The sequence below is a fragment of the Stylophora pistillata genome, chromosome 6 (assembly GCF_964205215.1).
Source record: "Stylophora pistillata chromosome 6, jaStyPist1.2, whole genome shotgun sequence".
Classification (NCBI taxonomy): domain Eukaryota; kingdom Metazoa; phylum Cnidaria; class Anthozoa; order Scleractinia; family Pocilloporidae; genus Stylophora; species Stylophora pistillata.
In genome coordinates this window covers 21,456,890-21,476,146 of record NC_142524.1, presented here as the reverse complement: position 1 = coordinate 21,476,146, position 19,257 = coordinate 21,456,890, and the positions used below count along the sequence as shown (strand labels likewise).

General features: G+C 36.9%; 1 protein-coding gene across 1 annotated transcript; it reads left to right on the top strand.

Annotated features, from left to right (window-relative positions):
* Positions 1-13,115: 13,115 nt before the first annotated feature.
* On the top strand, positions 13,116-18,753 carry LOC148728758 (putative skeletal organic matrix protein 5). The gene is made up of 4 exons (XM_088724822.1): positions 13,116-13,205; positions 13,902-13,935; positions 16,642-16,768; positions 17,015-18,753. Coding segments are annotated over exons 2-4 (648 nt in total). The 5' UTR covers positions 13,116-13,205; positions 13,902-13,933; the 3' UTR covers positions 17,534-18,753.
* The last annotated feature ends 504 nt before the right edge of the window (positions 18,754-19,257 follow it).

Genomic DNA, 19,257 nt, shown 5'->3' with positions numbered 1-19,257 from the left:
TGGAAAAACTTTAAAATTCAAATCTCAGCGCTATTATCACTTATCGTATGAATATCTAAGGTACAAATACATTTATTCTTAGAAGATCGGCTGTGGATAAAGTGGTGATACTGTTACTTATTATGTATAGGATATGCGAATAAATATAAAAATGGCAGGTATCTAAAATTAAGATATTGCTTCTTTGATGGTAGAAAAATGACTCTAACATACTCTGCATCGCCATTGCAGGCAAAGTTTGATCTTCCTTTGTAGCCACTTCAGAGATTGAGACACTGTGTCTTTTTTTTTTTTTTTTTTTTTTCATTTCAATTCCAAACATTGCTACACCTCTCATCAAACAAGTGAGGTTAACAGGGAATCGACTTGGGCTCTCACCTGTTTTTCTGCCAGTCTTTGTCAAAATTGCCATTAATATTTCGTAAGTTACCGCTATTCAATATCACGGAGCACCTGTTCAGTTATTTGGGTCATTTTTGCTTCGTGAGACGATCCTATGAACATTGACCTATTGCTGTTTTAATGAAAGCGTGGGAATCTTCCAACGGTTTTATATCAGCAGGAGTATTATTTATTTCTACCATAGACTAAGCTGGAACCACCTAGCGAAAGTAAATGAATCGAATAAGTATTGAACGATTCGGGTACCGTTTTTACCTACGTTCTTTGGAACATCAACGGAATGAGAACTCGGAAATGTAAAAAAATAAAGCAAGAAAAACCACCCTAGAAAACAATCTAAACTGTGTTCGTATATGCAAAAAAACTACTTTAAAGGGAAACTGACAATCTCTATTCACTAGGTGTTTAATTTTAAGGGCGTAGGGACGGTCGTAAGACGCGAATGAATATAAATGAGAACAGCTCGAATATATAGCCTAACAATGTTAAGTTCAATCCGCGAATCATTACTTGCAGAGATCTCGCTAAGTACGACCCTATGCTTTTTTGCAAAGAGCTAAATTCTGCGAATTTTGATGAAGTTTATTCATCTATCTGCGTAAATAAGGCGAGGGCCTTTTTGCGAGACCTTCTCCAAATATGCTCCCAAATATCGGCCAAGTATCGGTCAAGTATCAGTCATGTATCCGTCAAGTGTTGGTCAAGTATCGGTCAAGTATCGACATATGTCGACAGATATGTAGCGGCAAATGTCACTGCAATTTTCGTCAGTTCTCGTCGTTTCTTTAATGCTCAATATCTTTCCTGAAAATGGGGGAAGGGAGTTATTACTGTAGTCACTCTGATGACTTTGTCAGTCGAGGTACACGATGGAGACATCTCAAAAAAATTGCAGAGAGAACGGAAATTGCCTCTGAAAGTGACAATCGCGCTAGCGACGTCGAGAGAGCTTCTGAAGTACACTGCTTGGAATCCCACGATAGTTTTGAAGATCACGAGGAATGCCTCAGTGCAGATTTAGCCCTGTCCCTATCCCTTGTTCTATCTTTTTTATTTGCTTTTAACGCAATGACAATTCTCTTCTTTTGGGCAGTCTAATGTGGGACATTGGCTTGGGTTTTCACTAATGAAATACGAACAGTACCACAGAAGTTAACAATCAGTTCATGCAACTGTATGCCTTGCTTGGCTTCTTCTTTTTCCTACTTCTTAGATCAGATAACGCATAAAAAGCAACTGATTGCGACGGGCTACGAGACACCCCATGTTAACAGGAATTACGGCACTTGCGCCTTATTAACGAAAGCTTTACGTGTTTTGCGAAATATATGGTTTATCACAACCTTTAGGAAAAATCTAAAACAGCATTAATATGTCTAGGCAAATAGTTTCTAGCTTCACAACAACTCTTATTTCAGTCTAGTAAAGCTTAGCTTTACGCAAAGTTTACGCTGAACGTAAATCTGCCTCTTCAGCTTTACGATACATTCACGAGAGCTTTACGTCCGACTACGTAAATCTACCTTTAAGCGACTTAATGAACATTATAAAACTAGCGTAAAGTTACTAAACGAACTTTACGCAGATTTACTCGACTTTCATTTTTCGTTATCTCCTTTTTCATGCTGTGTTTGAATAGGACGACAAACGAGTTCAAATAACATTTCATATTGTACGATAAGTGCCACGTTCATTCCGCAATAATTAAAATTTTCGTTACGTCTCTAAAATTTAAAAAAATTATAAGATAATTTCGACACACATTTTGGGTTATATGACAAATAGCTTGGCTTAGAATAAGAAACAGCCTACAAAATAACACTAGTACTCAGAATACTGATGCTAAAACAAAACACAAAGAAAGGCTAATTATGTAACATAAATGCAAATAAATGTGATGGCAGGTGTCTAAAATTAAGATGTTGTCTCTTTGATGGTGGAAAAATGATTCTAACATACTCTGCATCGCCATCTCAGGAGAAAGTTGCTCTTCCTTTGTACCTAGCAGAGTTTAAGACACCACCACTTTTTTATTTGAATTCCAAGCACTGCTACCCCTCTCATCAAACAAGGCGAACAGGATATCGTGATGCGCTCTCGCTTTTTATTTTACCAGTCTTTGTCACAATTTCAATTATCACTCGTAAGTTAACGCTATTAGATACCACAGAACACCTATTCAGTTGTTCGGTCATTTTTGCTTAATTCGGGGTGAATTGCCTCTAAAGAGGATTAAAGAAACCTTACAAGGATTGTTCTTAAAAAAATGGGTAAAACTTTAGAAGATCGACGTTGGTTAGGAACAGCGGGGACGCACATGGATAAAAGATAATTCGTTACCTACCAACCACAATTAATAATTTTACTGAATGAAGACGGCATATCAGTGACATGGATAATTCCTAAGCTTGAAGGATATTTTTCGTTAAGGAGAAGTAAATGAATCGATCGGAATAAGTGTTGAACGATTCGGCCATGTTTACCGTTTTTACTGCCGTTCTTTTGATGAAAGGTTGCGTCATGAAACTCAGGGTTAGCATCGATGAAAGTCATATTACGTCTTAACCATAGAGCGCTTTTCATGTTGTCAGCATATTGACTTAAGCTTTGGCTCTGGCTTTATTTTGTGCATATTTAAGCTTTGGCTTTTCACTTATGAGGCTAGAAGTTTATATCCGTTGCTTTTGAGATAATTTGGTTCTATGATGGTGCTTACGCTATGGAATTCATGTTTGCAGCTATTTGTTTGCATCGATCTAATAAACTTCCGGCTACCAATCCATACCATTTTTAAGAATATACGAATGCGAGTGTACCAATGAGGATCACGATCAATAAACTTAACCTCGTTCCAAAGCGATTGACAGACCAATGCAAGACATAATAAAGGAGCACGACTGAGACATCCGACTAGCCTGTACCCTGATCTCCGCCGTTTTAAAACACACCCACAATACCGGACACCAACCTAGGTTCCTAGAGGTGGATTGAAAAGTTGTCTTCATTCATGTTTTTACAGCGAACGGAATAAAGAGCTAACGAGTAGCTCCTTGATATTCTCTTGTTTTTAAATAAATTATGAGATAAGAATTGTCTTCTGAAAAATGTTCCATTAGCTACAATTAATTCAAGTACAAAACAGCCATTTTATCAAAGGGTACGGGAATTTGATTAAATTGTTTATCATAATGACCAAGAATAAAGCATTCTTAGTTTACTTCCTAGGGGTTTACATATCAGACGCCTAAGGTATTTCCATTATCTCTGAGTTTTTAAATAACTCGTCAGAATTGACATGCAGGATAAGGCAGCGTTATTTCATTAAAAAAAAATATATATAGCTCTTGGAGAAACATTGCAGAATAAAAACAACTCAGCCAATCAGAGAGTCAGAAGTGCTGGGTAAATAAGAAAACTTTGACAGTCATGGTTCACAATAAATAAAATTATTCCGGCTGACGTAGTAAGGATGACATCTGAGTTTCTGTTGCTTCATAAATTATTATTATGTGAAAATCTTTATTTATTAAAGACTACGTTACTTAATCATACGTCGAGTCGAAAAACGTTCAAAAGATTCGTTTTTTGTGCACAACATCAGGAAATTTCTCCAGCTACGTTTGCCATGCATTTTGTTTCTATCTTTCTTGGATTATTGCAGCTCTGTTGTATGATACCCAAATCACAAGGTTAGTTTCAGTATAGTTTCTATAGGACTGGCCATACATGTAGCAAGGAACAAGACTGTAACATTACACTTTCTTCTGCATTATAACAACGTGAACAAATTATTTATTCTCTATGGTTCAGAAAATGTGTTCAGACTTGCAATAATTTCCAGGAGAAAAAGAGCTGAAAATGGTTGTAGATCAATGAACATCATGTTCGTCACCTTCTTTGCGTGTGAATACAGTATGAGCAGCTGTTTGGCACGAGATGACAGGAAACCGACCTCAGAGTTTCCCTTTAAAAACTGCTGCTTAGAATTGTCTCCGCGAAAGATACAAACGTTTTAAACAACGACTATTCGGCTTTTTACTTAACGCCACAAAAGCACTAATGTTACCGGCCCCTTTCGTGGATTTCTCTACGCGAAGCAATTCGTAGAAATTTAAAAATACCTTGTTGTTCATCTAAAACGCGTTACTGAAACCCCAGGAACTTCCTAACCCCTGCCCCCACTCCGGCTGACAAATAACGATGCTTGAGATTAATTATTGACAACCCATCAATTTCTGAGGTTTCATAACAATTTCCGAGAATCATGCTAACTTGTTAACTCAGAAGCCAAGAAGTTATCTGCTGAACCTTTATCAATGGAGGATGAAAACCTGAATTAATTTGGCTCTCAAAGAGTCTTTGTGACAGCCGACAAAAATTTTTTGAATCCACGCTGTTATTACTTTTTGCAAAATTTCTTACAGGTACCTCGTAGGTATAATGTAATACCCTTAGTCAACTAGCTCTGAAGGCGCCTGACAACTATGACACTGTCATCGACATCTTATGAGACAACTGCAATAAGTTGATATTATGAAAAGGATGAAAACTAATTACTTCTTTGCCGCATCTTGAAAAAAAATATAACAACAATATGAAAAAAAACATCCACATCGAAGACGAAGATACTTGCTCTCTAGGGTAATAATTAAGCAATAATGTATATTGATGCTTTCAATGAAATAAGACGCTGAGTTAGTGGGGGTAGTACTTGAAAATCATTTTGCAATACTATGTATCTTGGGCCCTGCGCTCTTTAAGAAGAAACTGAGGGTTATGAGGGCAAGAGACGCTACTGCCATCATTATACAAAACCTGGTGTTAATTAGTTATTTCATTGCAGCTGCATCTTATTCGAAAAAAGGTTTATTCAAAATTGCGTTATAGGTGATGTTCTTTCTAAAATTTCCTGTGAGGCAGACAATTTACGAGCACTTGTCGTGGATAAAATTATCAGTTTTATTAAAGCGAGAAACTTATTTGAAAACGTTTGTAAATATCATTCCGCAAATACAGCTAAGGAGGAAGTCGGAGAATTGTAGAAAAATCTTGAGGAAAACTGCCAAAAAAAAAAAAACAATCCATCGGTTGAATTAGCAGGGAAAATGAAACCATCATATTTGCTTTCTTGATACGGCCTCTGATGATTGCACTTAATTAAGCACGAACACGACGTAAGGGAAAACTAAAGAAATATAATATATCTATGAATACATCCTGTAAATAGTTTAATAATCGAACTGTTTCATCCAAAATTTGGGTGGAGAAAAGAGAGAGAGAGATAAAAAAAAGTTAAAACGGAAAACAGATAAATAATAAAGAAATAAGAAAAGAAATAAAAAACAATGAAAGTTGTTGACAGTCAGGTTTAATAGCTTTTATTGGCTGATGAGAAATTGGGTATCGATGACAAACAAGACACTACTAGACCTCAATTACTTGTAAAGTTGAGCATAATTTAAATGAGTCATGACTTTCGCTATTGCATAAATAGCGCTCTCTACTGCGAGGATCGTGCATCATACGTATCTAATACCGCAGTTCTAAATATATGAGCCTCATATATTCATTGTATCTGATTTATCATCACGGTTTTATTACAAATCAACTTAACAGCCTGCTCCCAGTTGGGTTGTTAGCTCAGTTGGTAGAGCGCTGCCCTAGTATCGCAGAGGTCAGTGGTTCGAATCCCTTACAGGCCTGATTTTTTTTTTTTAGGTCTGATTTTTGTATTGCATAAATAGCGCTCTCTACTGCGAGGATCGTGCATCATACGTATAGTGCTTTTCTTGTTGTTAGCATATTGACCTTAGCTATGGCTCTGGCTTTAGTTTGTGCATGGTTGCTCCTTGGCGTTCGCTTGTTATGCTAGAAGTTTATATCTGTTGCTTTTAAGACAATTTGGTTCTATGATGGTGCTCGGGCTATGGAATTTATGTTTGCAGCTCTCTGTCTGCATCGATCTAACGAACTTCCGGCTATCAATCCATGCCATTTTTAAGCGTGTACGAATGCGAGTGTACCAGTGAGGATCACGATCAATAAATGTAACCTTATTCCAAAGCGGTTGACAGACCAATGCAAGACAGAATAAAGTAGCACGACCGAGATATCCGACTAGCCCGTACCCAGACCTTCGCCGTTTTAGAGCACGCCCACAACACTGGACACCAACCTAGGTTCCTAGAGGTGGATTGAAAAGTTATCGTTATTCATGTTTTTACAGCGAACGGAATAAAGAGTTAACGAGTAGCTTATTGACAGTAGATAAATTATCCTTATGTGAAAATCATTATTTATGGAAGACTACGTTAATCATACGTCGGGTCGAAAAACGCTTAAAAGCTTGGTTTCTCGTGTACAACACCAGGGAATTTCTCCAGCTACGTTTGCCATGTATTTTGTGATTATCTTTCTTCCTTTATTGCAGCTCTGCTGTGTTATACCCAAAATCGCAAGGTTAGTTTCAATATAGTTTCTATTGGACTGGTCAGACATGTAGCAAGGAATTAACAACACTGTAACATTACAGTCCTGACACTTTCTTCTGCATTATAACAAAGTGAAAAGATTATTTATTCTCTATGGCTTAGAAAATGTATTCAGACTTACAATAATTTCCAGGTGAAAAAGCGCTTAAAATGGTTATTGATCAATAAACATCTGTCTGCACTTTGAAAACTTCAGAGATGGATTCTGTGTTCGTCACCTTCTTTGCGTGTGATAATAGCATAAGCAGCTGTTTGGGACGAGATGACAGGAAATCGACCTCAGAGTTTCCCTTTTAAAACCGCGGCTTAAATTTGTCTCCACGAAAGGTACAAACGTATTAAAGAACGACAATTCGGCTTTTTAATTAAAGCCAGAAAAGCATTAATGTTACTTACCGGTCTCTTTCGTGGATTTCTCTACACGAAGCAGTTCCCAGAGAAAGTTAAAAATATCTCTAGATTATGAACGATAATTGTAGAATTCCTTCAGTTACATTCTACTCTGCAATGTTATTTATTTTCCATCATATTTAAGTCTTCGTTTCCCGGCTAAAGACGATCCTATTCTGACTGACTTTTTGATTGGAAGGCGGGATTTTTAATTTGTGCCTATCGATTGCTTGCTTCTTCGCTACAACCATTGCTACACCTCTCATCAGACAAGTGAGTCTTACAAGAAATTGTTATGAGCTCTCACTCGTTATTTTGCCATTCTTTGTCACAATTTCCATTAATATTCGTAAGTTACTGTTGTTCAATATCACAGAGCACCTTTAAGTTATTTGGGTCACTTTTGTTTCGTGGTGAATTGCCTGCAGAGAGAATTAAAGAAACCTCACAATGATTGTTTAAAAAAAAAAGAAAAAGAAAAAGAAAAACAAGAAACACAAAACAAAACAAAAAGAAAGAAGAAAAGAATCTCCGTCACATTTCAAACTCTAAATTAGTTCATCGCTGAGAGAACATCAGCAGTGACCTATTGTTGATTTAATGAAAACAAGGGAATCATCCAACTGTTTCATCTCAGCAGGAGTATCATATATTTCTAATGTAGACTGAACCTAACCCACCAGGCTTATATGAATAAACCGTTCAGATATTAAAAAATAATTTTATCGAGTAATCATCATATCTGCTCTTCTCCAGAGGTAATATTCATAAGGATTATTATGATATCTCAATTGAGGAGCATACAAATGCTTAAAAGAAATCGAATTCACAAATTATTTCAACAGAAAAAAATACTCCGAGCAATTTAGAACGATGTTTACGAAACGCAGATCGCAATATGCATACATTTATTAAACTTGGTAGAGCACCTGATAATATGCGTCAAAATAAATCATTATTTATGCAGGTCAGGGTTTAATAAGCTTTAATTGTATTAAGTTGAAGTAAATGAATTAAATAAGTGTTGAACGATGCGGTAATGTACACTGTTTTTTATTTGCGTTCTTTTGATGGAACTTTGCTCCATGAAATTCAGGGTTGTCGGATCACAAGGTTAGTATCGGCGAAAATCATATCAACGTCTTAACAACAGTAACGCTTTTCCTGTTGTAGCATTTTGACTTAAGCGTTGCCTCTGGCTTTAATTTGTGTTTGTTTGTCATTTGTTTTTTTTACTTACTATGCTAGATGTTTATGTCCGTTGCTTCTGAGATAGTTTGGTTCTATGATGGTGCACAATATTATTCATATGTACTGAAGATTATTACTAAAGCCTAACTCGCCAGGCTTTTGAAAATTAACCATTCAGATATCTAAAAGTGAGTTAATCAAATATGCACATATCTCACGTTATATTTAATATTCTCCAAAGGTAATATTCATGATATTAGTATCATGATATCTCACTTAAAGGGCATAGAAATGCCTACAAGGAATCGAATTCACTAAATTTTCAAAAGAAAAAAACACTCTGTATTTGACAAAACTCTATTGAGCAATTTAGACCAATGTTTACGAAACGCTGATCGCGATGTGCATTCATTTATTGAACTAGGCAGAGCACCAGATAATATGTGTCAAATAGATCATTATGTAAACTATGAAGGTCAGGTTTTCCATTATACATGTCTTGCCTACCTTGAACCAAAGCCGTTTCCGACCAATTTCTCCCGTGTGAAACAGTACATAGATAAAAGTATCATGTCATCCAGAAGAAACTGCAATCGAAGCCCTTTGCATGGTGATAGTCCTTACGCTAACGGCTAAAACACTAATTAAACCATGATTAATACAAACTATCATACCGGAAGAATCACTCACCCGTTAAAAGTGACATATCAGTGAAAGGGATAATTAACTAAGCTTTCTCGGTATTTTCTGTCGAACACAAGTAAATGAATCGAACAAGTGTTCAATGATTTGACCATGTATACTGTTTGTACCTGCGCTCTTTTGATGGAACTTTGCGTCGTAAAACTAAAGGCTGACGGATCATAGGGTTAGTGTTGGCAAGAATCTTAACAGCTACATCTTAACAAAAAAGCGCTTTCCCTGTTATTGGCATATCAACTTAAGCTATGGCTCTGGCTTTATTTTCTGCTTGTTTGGTTTTTGGTTTTTTACTAATCATGCCAGATCTTTAAGTCTGTTGCCTTTGAAATACGTTGGTTTTATGATCGTGTAGAGGCTATGGAATGTTTGCAGCCAACTCTCTGCATTGATCTCACAAATTTCTGTCACTTCCATCCCTGGGTCGACTTCACTACGAATCCATCCAAACTATTTTAAATTCGGTTTGAAAGGAGAGGCTGTCTTTAAAAACGACATCTCTGCTTTTGGTTCTGTTACCAAGATTACCCAATCGATATTCATCCCGTTAGTTTTCATTTTTTAAGGATTTCTCATTATTTAAGTCCAAAGAAAATCCTGAGTGATATTTAGATCAGTGTTAGAAATGACTACAGCAAAGGCTTTTAAGCATTAAACGCTTCATTTTGAGAAAACTCACGGATAAACTCCCTGGTTTTTTTATTTGGTCATCAAGACTCCCCAATCGATATTCATCCCATGAATTTTAATTTTATTTAAGGATTTTTCCTTAGTTAGGTCCAATTAAAATCCTGAAATCTTTGAAAGAAATTAGGATCAGTATTAGAAATAACTATAGCAAACCCTTTTAAGCGTTAAACGCTGCAGCAAATGGGTCGCATTTTGAGAAAACTCACAGATAAACTTCCCAGTTTGCCAGAAAAAAAATATTTACCGTTAGCTCGTTAAGTCTAGAATGGTTGCCCAACAACTGCTTAAAATCATGAAGCTGAATTTTCTTCGATTTCAACTCCAAGGAACTTACCTTTCCATAATATTAAAATAGTATTGGATTTTATGCAGTGTAGGTCCTGTTATCCCACCGAGTGCGTTCCAACATGTCCAAGATGACGTGAAAAAGTAAAATGCTCAAAGAGCGCATCCAGGTTTTTCTCTCGCTGTTAAGGATTTCAATATGGGCGGAAAACATCTAACCTCACGTTTGGTTAGGAGTGAAAAAGGAAATTCATATTTAACCTACGCAGTGAGGACAGAGTCCCTAAGCGATAATAAAGCAGTCAATGATAGACAGCCAAGACAGGTGGACATTGGTTACAGGAAAATAATTGCCTGTAGATAGCGAACCACTATTTTATCATGCCTAAATGAATGGTCTGACAACTGTGTGAAATGATCCCAAACTAAATGACGTATAGCGATTTATGTCGGCCAGGAAACTCATCAGAGGACCCTTAAAGGATAATAAGACAACGCACGAGACATAGCCTTCCAAATTCCAATGACCTGTTTAATATGTTAGCACCCTAACCCTCTAAAGAGTAAAAATATGCACAGTTCGCATTAGAGAAGGTAGGGGGAATTATTAGAGATATTATTTTTACACTATCTACGAAAAAATTGAAATGTTTACACTGAAAGCAGATGTGTGTAAGAAATTGCGCTTCCTAATAGTCTGAAAAGTCTACTTCGCATAAATGTTGCTTCCCAACTATTGAAATAAAAATTATTTTCCCTATTCCCTGCGCAAAAGAAAGGCATTATTCGGGAAGCAATGGCAGCAGACGCTGGGAAATTTGAGGAAAAATATGCAAAGGGCCAACGTTCGAAGCGGCAGCTTTATGGTGGCCAATTTACATTATCAACTCTGTTGATAAAAACCAAATTATCTTGTAATAGCCCCTACTGATGCAACATCGCAAGGTTAGCATTAATCCATTTATATGCATATGATAAATCATGTTATCGATCCTTAGCATTATAAGGGAAAATATGTGATTCAGAATATGGTCGCACTCAATGAACTGCAAATGTAATGAAGAAATAGATAATTTGTAAAAGGGCTTCTATTTATATATTCCTTTAAATTCACAATTGGAATGGTGTGTTGTTCACTCGACCAGCAGGAACTGACACTCGGACGCACCAGGCCACGGACATAAGAAGTGGTTTGTTTTCTGTTGACGAGTCTCATTATTTGAATGTGCCTCGGGCTGGAATATTCTCGGTTTACGACGACATTGAGTGTACTTTTAAATGCCTTCAAAATCCTTCTTGTCTTTCTGTGAATCTGGCCCTGGGGATAAGATTATGGTGCGAGCTTCTGTCATCTGATAAATACAGCGTCCCCGAGGAATTCCGAAAGAATAAAAGTTCACATCACTTTTACATTGTGGTAAGGAAAGTGCTTTTCATGTCGTTAGATAGCTACATGCAATGGTCACGATTAAACAATAATTCATGACAAGTAAAGTAAAAGATATTAGATACGAAAAATTATAGTTTTTTTTAGCCCTTAATTTGATAGTTTTCCTGCTTTTAGACTCAGGACAAGCCTGTGAACCTAGCCGAGTAGAGTTGTTTTTCCAATATAGTGTTCTTTTATTTCTGCATTCATGCCATTCACCTATACTCTCCTTAAATAATTTATTTCTATGTCTAATTATATATACTTCCTCTTGTTATTTCGCTTGTCAACCATGGTTTAGCTGTATAAAGAAACGCGGTCTTTGGAAACGCTAAAAAACCGTCAAAAGTGTCAAAAAATTTATATCGCAAAAAAAGTGAAGTGCCACCTTGAGATAAACTCGGCTTTGTAGGCTGTGAAGAGGTCAATTGTGTCATATTTAAAATCATTGCTTTCTATTTCCCCTTTTGAAGAATAAATGTGCTGAGAATCCGTGCAAGAACAGCGCCACTTGTCAAAGTGGTTTCACTGACAAAGGATATCACTGTCTGTGCCTAGTTGGATTCAAGGGTGAGAGGTGCGAAACAGGTAATCAAGAAACGCCTTTGTCATTTCATGGTACCCTTCATTCCTCAACTCTATATAGGGTTATAAAGGTAATGACTCCTTGAGAGGTGTTTGTGTCCGTTACACCATCTTTTCTAGCCGGTATTAACATAATTGAGTGTGTTGAAGGGATATGCACGAGTAGTCTTGATGCCTTTTGCAACAATACTATACAAGGGTTTAATAACTGTACAGGTGAACATACATTAATTGGAAATGGGCGAGAATGCAAAGGTTAACATTAACTTTAGGCAAAATGTAGTTTAAATCTGATAATTAGCTTATAGAAGGAAAAGACTAGTTATTTTAATTAGTAGTTTTTGATTGTGAACAAGTCCTTTTTTGATAGATTACTTTTCTTCCTTTCCCGTCAGCTATTGCCAAGGGTTGATTCATACATGAGCGTATAGACCTAGATGTCAGGAAGATTGATGACCTTGCTAATTCTGAATTTGGCACGCCCTGTTCCTTTTTTAATTTTTTTCATAACTCCCATTTTTCCCCTCCCCCACCCTCTCTCTCTTTCTCCCTTTTTAATGTTGCTTTCTATTGTAGTTGGTGGTGTTGGTGTTGTAAAAGTTATAAAAATGGTCACTACCTGGACACCCTGTTTGGGGGAAGATTGGGAACTTTCCGGAAATGTTTTCGTCAAGAGTTACAAATATCTGTTTGACATGTTGAGTAGAGGTTTATGGACCACTTACTAAGGGAAGGGATGTCAACCACCTTTGCCACTCATTGTAGATGTAAATAAAACTGCTTGGCTGCTTAGCTAAACAACAGATGTATATTTGCATGATATACACTGTGTAATGGATACTTTGGCACGAGTCCACAGAACTTGCAATAAACAAACTGATCTTCACACTGTGTTGAAGCTCTAAATTCATTTTCAGATATTGACGAGTGCAGTGAGGCTACACACAATTGTAAGCCCACTCACGAGTGCAAAAATAGCAAGGGATCTTACCAATGCATTTGTAGCCCTGGATATTATGGGGAGGATTGCCATATACCAGCGGGTAAGGTGGTGGAGGATTTTACAGGCATCACATGCTTTTCAGGGGCAACGGAAGGGGATCAGTCGTTACAAACAGGGTTGGATATTTTCCGAAGAAGTAGGGTATTATGGTATTAGCGTGGCCCATTTTTTTTCCAAATTATGCTCAAAGTTATGCTCGTATTTGAAAAATATGTTTTTAAAAAACTGAACACAAACGAAGTCTAAATATTTTAGCAGTGCTACTTTTATAAAGATTTCCCAAAATTTTTGCTCGTTTCTCCAGGGGTGTCAAGAGAATATAATAGAGCCTGATGGGAGGATCAGGTGAATACTATCATGACAGACCAAAATCTTCCAGCCCCGCCCCCGCCCCCGCCCCCGCCCCCGCCCCTGCCCCCTCTCTTATCCCGGCGAAAAATAATGACAAGTCCTTAATTGCTGATGGGAAGTTAGTTCATCATAGGCATCAGAGAAATTTATTTTAAAGAGCAGTATAACATGAAGGAAACAAACAGAGGAATTGCAACACGCTTCCCACACTGATAACAAGGGATTGCCCTACATCCATATGGGACTGAAGCTGCATCTGTCATGCAGTCTATTATTCAAACTACCAAAATGGTTCATTTGCCATGTTTACAGCTCTAAATCATAAAAAAGTAGATTATAATCATCGGAAACTTTTCAATCTGTTTCCATACTTTTCTTCTTGCAGCTTTGAGTTGCAAGGAGGCTTATGAAAAGAACATGTAAGTCAAAGGAAAAGAGAGGAAAATAGACTTAATCGTAAAAGTATGAACATAATAAAAGAGCCGAACATAAATACAAATATGAATGAGAATAATGATATCAAAACATATTGGTGACAAAGTGTTAACCGCGAATGCTCACCCAAAGGTTCGAAAAAAATAAAAATATAAAAATATGGGGACACAAGGGCAGAAAAACAAATTGAGCTTAAATACTTTTTTGCAAGGTAAAGTTTGAAAATGAGATGATTATTCAGAGATGAGATAATCTCAATGATAAGTATTATGTTGCCTTGTCCTTTTTTGGAAAGCGAAAGGGCAGTGTATTCTTATCTAATTGCTATTAGATGGCCTAATTAAAAAAAAAATAAGCCATTCACTATACTAACATTTGTATTCAAGTTGATGGCGTAACTTACAGCTGTCTCTGCAGTTATTTAAAGACACAAACAACACACACAAAAAATATATATAAATGAAAACAGGGATATAGCAGTTCCCTTGGACAATCAAATTATATAAATCCCCTCTCGCCAGTGTAGTTAAATATTTCAGGTAAGAAAGGTGCGGAAAAAATTGTTTTATTCTGTTGTCACCTACGTTTTCACGAGCTGTGCAGAATTAATTATTTCATAATCAGATTCAACAGCTTCATCTATTTTGGAAGAACTTTCAATTTCATGACTCTACGTAATTACTCAACGGGTTTTTGAGAAACGGCCTTTCTAGGGTTTAGGTTAGTGTTTTAATCTGTTACTTTTAAACGGTAATGAGCGACGAGTATTTTCAGAGTAATCAATCACTCTTTGCAGGTCAAATAGTCGCTCTTTCATTGCAGAGATTTTGATTTCTTTGTTGGAGGGTGTTGATGAGCTAGACATTATTTAAATCAGCTTCTCGTGGTTTCTCGATGGAGCCAATTTTTTCATGGACCATTGTAATCTGCGACCATATTTTGCCAGTTTCTCTTTTAAAATCAGGTGCCGAGACCTCTTGATCGCCGGGTGATATTTCCCGAACAGAACCTTCGCTCCGTTTAGAATCCGGGCAGGAAATTGGAGGTTCTTCGTCATTAGCAGTGAAGTCGCCCGCCTCGCCATTAGACACATTAGGGACCTTAAGATACTGGACGCGGCTGCCTTAAAGAACGCGGTCACGTCCGAGAGGGCATGAGTCGTGACCGCCACCTTTGGGCGGGAAATACGAGCCTTAAGATTTGAGTGGTGGAAGCGGTCGCCGAAACACGTAACAACAAACACATTCAGTCAGAGAATAACTGCTGGAATCAGGCGGTTTTGCTGCTATAACATCGTTTAAGAAGACCCGAGAGCTTTTAACAGGCTCTTATTTGGCCGACATCATTTCCGAAGAAGAATTCGTGCTCCTCTATGACTGCAGCTTTTCAAAAAACTTAGAATTACCGTATGAAGAGTACGAAAGATTTGACCTCGAAGAAAGATGGCGCAAAATAATATATATAACGCAAAATCATTTTCTAAAGCGGTCCTAAATTGCCACTGATTAATTTTACACGATAAAAATGAAGGTTAAATTGAAAAATAAAGCACTACTGTCTGAGGAAATTACCCATATTTACCTGCTTTTGGAATTCCTTTCTGAAGACTTGACGCTCACACAAAAACCCTCTATATGCTTGGTAAATCTGAATTATGAAAACAAAAATGAACCAGACAGTTTAGGAAACTATCTCTTTTATAGTAATGTTTGAAAATTTTATGCAGAACTTGTTAATTTAAGGGAAGAATTCGGAAAAATGACTCATCTTTCTGAGAGGCCGCCAAAATAAACTTCGTCACCGCCTCAACTGAGGTGGTGGCCGTCAAGTGGCGTGACATTTATGCAAATTAAAATTGAGACCTTACGAATTTACTTCCGGTTGACGTCGTCCTAGGCTGCGTCCAGGGTATCTTAAGTTCCCTATTGTTAGCTTTAGTAGCCTTTAAAATAGACTGCAGTTGAGTCTTTACATTTTGGTCATCAGATCCCTGGACTTGAAGTGTACTAGTCTTATATAGTTCAGAACCAAAGAGCTCGTCTTAATCTTCTGTGCTCTCTCGTTCCTGGTAATCGAGCACGCAGCCGAGACGATAATCAAATATTTAAAACTGAAAGACTGAAGCTCCTCAAATGATCATGACCACGTAAAAGTAGACTTCTTCGGATTATAGTCAAGTTTCTCTATCAAAAAGGGCTGAAAGTCCGGATTTACCTCCTGCTCTGCAAGAATTTCGGCGGAGAGAGAATTATCCAGACCGCACTCCATCGTTGTCAGTAGTGATTGTTACTTTTAATACCAGTTTCTAATTTTGAACAACTGTTTTTTTTGTTTTGTTATCCTTTTTCGTCAAGTTTTGCAGAGGGTATGTTAATCAAACAAGATTATTTTTTCCTTATCAATCCCCTGTCACTAGTGTAGTTTGATATTACAGGTAAGAAAGTTGCCGAGAAAGATTGTTTTATTTTTTGTCACCCTCGTTTTCAAGAGCTGTGAAGAATTAAATTTTCCATAATCAGAATCAAGAGTTTCGTCTATTTTGGCAGAACTTTAAAATTCATGACTGTGCGTAATTAGTACACGGGATTTCGAGAAACGGCCTTTCTTGGGTTTAGTTTAGTGTTTAAATCTTTTACTTTGAGAGGTAATGAGCGAGGAGTACTTTCAGAGTAATCAATCACTCTTTGCAGGTCAACCATGAGTAATCTGGTGACATTAAACATCGATTCAAAACCAGTGACCGTTCGTTGTCACAAAGAGATCAGTGGATGCGGTGATGGGGGATGGACGCCGGTCATGAAAATCGATGGCAACAAGGTTTCATTTTCTTATTTTTTAATGCCTGTTACTGTCTTACATAACGTCTTGTTGGTTATTACGTACAACAGCCTTTTCATCATATAAATCAATTCCCGATACCATCCAAAGTCAGAAGTAAACAGCATACAGCTTATGGATCAAGTATGTCTGTTCTATTTGATTAGAATATTTGTAAGTTTATTTACTTATTCCTTTATGAATTCATTTATTTATTTATTTGCCCATGCAATTATTCTTTTTCAGAATACCTTTCATTATGACTCACATCATTGGACTGATAAGAACGAATACAACTCTCCCAACGGACAAACTGGGTTTGACAACAAAGAAACTAAGCTACCGACTTACTGGAACACGCCTTTCTCTAAGATATGCCTTGGTATGAAAATTGGCAACCACACCAACTTCATTGCCATCAACAAGCAGGCCGACTCTCTGCACTCACTGATCGCTGATGGGAAATATCGCAACACGTCACTGGGTCGAGACACTTGGAAGGCACTTATTGGTTCAAGGGGCTCCCTGCAGCCCCAATGTAACAGGGAAGGCTTTAATACTGTGTCTGAAAGAAGTCATCATTCTAGAGCAAGAATCGGAATACTTGGTAACAAAGAAGATGAGTGCAGAAGTTGTGATTCCAGAATTGGGTTCGGTACTGGAGGATATCCTCAGGAAGACAACACTTGCGGCAACGTTGTCAGACATAACGGAAATCGCGGAAATAGAAACACTAAGGCTATGGGATATGTATTTGTGCAGTAGCAAGAAAAAGGAATTCAAGAGGAGTAAAATGTAAATAACCTCAACAGTCGACACTACAGCCCAATGCATAAATGGTTGAAAAGAAAAATCTAACAAACAGGAAGAAATCAATAATAATAATAATAATGATACTACTACTACTACTACTACTACTACTACTACTACTACTACTACTACAACTACTACTACTACTACTACTACTACTAATAATAATAATAATAATAATAATTATAAAACATGGAGAGTGACAAAAAGAAAAAAACACCAGCAAAAGAACAAACGAACAAACAAACAAAAAGGGACACTGTGGTTTTGCCTGCTACTGTGAATTAATGGAATGATGGTGTTTTTAGGTTACGGGCTCATGATATCAATTGCAACATGTAAGAGCAGTGAGAACACTATACACTAGAGATAGAAAACAAAAAAAAAACAGTAGCAGCTTCAAAGACAAGAATGACATTGAAAATCGGAAATATGGCTAGCTTTACCAAATCGGTGATAAACAGTTATTTTTTATGTTTTCGTTTACGCCATTAAGTTAATCAGGTATTCTGCGTTGCATAACCTGGCATTTTGTCAACAACTGATATGAGTTTGTAACTGAGCCGGTTTGGCACACTTACTTGAAATGAAGTGCATGTATTTTGAACTCCCTCGCTGCACAGTCGCTTTTCTTAAATAAACACTTTTTTGCTATTAAATTAAGTTTCTACGTGCAGAGAAGTTTAAGAGAGGAAAGCGTGAGTTAACTTCTAATCTAATATAACATATATTTCGACATCAGTATGAAATCTGATAATTAGCTTATGATTGTAAACCACTCGTTTTTTGGGAGTTTACTTTTATTCCTTGTTCCGTCAGCTATTGCAAAGGACATTTTCTTTTTTTAAATATTAAAAATTTTCGTTTTAAATTCGCTGTCAATTGTGTAGTTTGATATATCAGGTGTGAACGGTGCCTAAAACGATTTCTATCGCTTGTTTTCACCGAGGTTACGACGAGGTATGCGGAAGTCATAATCAGCTTCGAGTACTTCGTCCATTAATGGAAAAACTTTAAAATTCAAATCTCAGCGCTATTATCAATTATCGTATGAATATCTAAGGTACAAATACATTTATTCTTAGAGGATCGGCTGTGGATAAAGTGGTGATACTGTTACTTATTATGTATAGGATATGCGAATAAATATAAAAATGGCAGGTATCTAAAATTAAGATATTGCTTCTTTGATGGTGGAAAAATGACTCTAACATACTCTGCATCGCCATTGCAGGCAAAGTTTGATCTTCCTTTGTAGCCACTTCAGAGATTGAGACACTGTGTTTTTTTGTTTTTGTTTTTTTTTTCATTTCAATTACAAACATTGCTACACCTCTCATCAAACAAGTGAGGTTAACAGGGAATCGACTTGGGCTCTCACCTGTTTTTCTGCCAGTCTTTGTCAAAATTGCCATTAATATTTCGTAAGTTACCGCTATTCAATATCACGGAGCACCTGTTCAGTTATTGGGGTCATTTTTGCTTCGTGAGACGATCCTATGAACATTGATCTATTGCTGTTTTAATGAAAGCGTGGGAATCTTCCAACGGTTTTATATCAGCAGGAGTATTATTTATTTCTACCATAGACTAAGCTGGAACCACCTAGCAAAAGTAAATGAATCGAATAAATATTGAACGATTCGGGTACCGTTTTTACCTACGTTCTTTGGAACATC

Excerpts from the sequence above, each read along its gene's own strand:
- LOC148728758 (XM_088724822.1), top strand. Across the intron at positions 16,769-17,014 it reads TGAAAATCGATGGCAACAAG|AATACCTTTCATTATGACTC; the intron begins GTTTCATTTTCT and ends ATTCTTTTTCAG.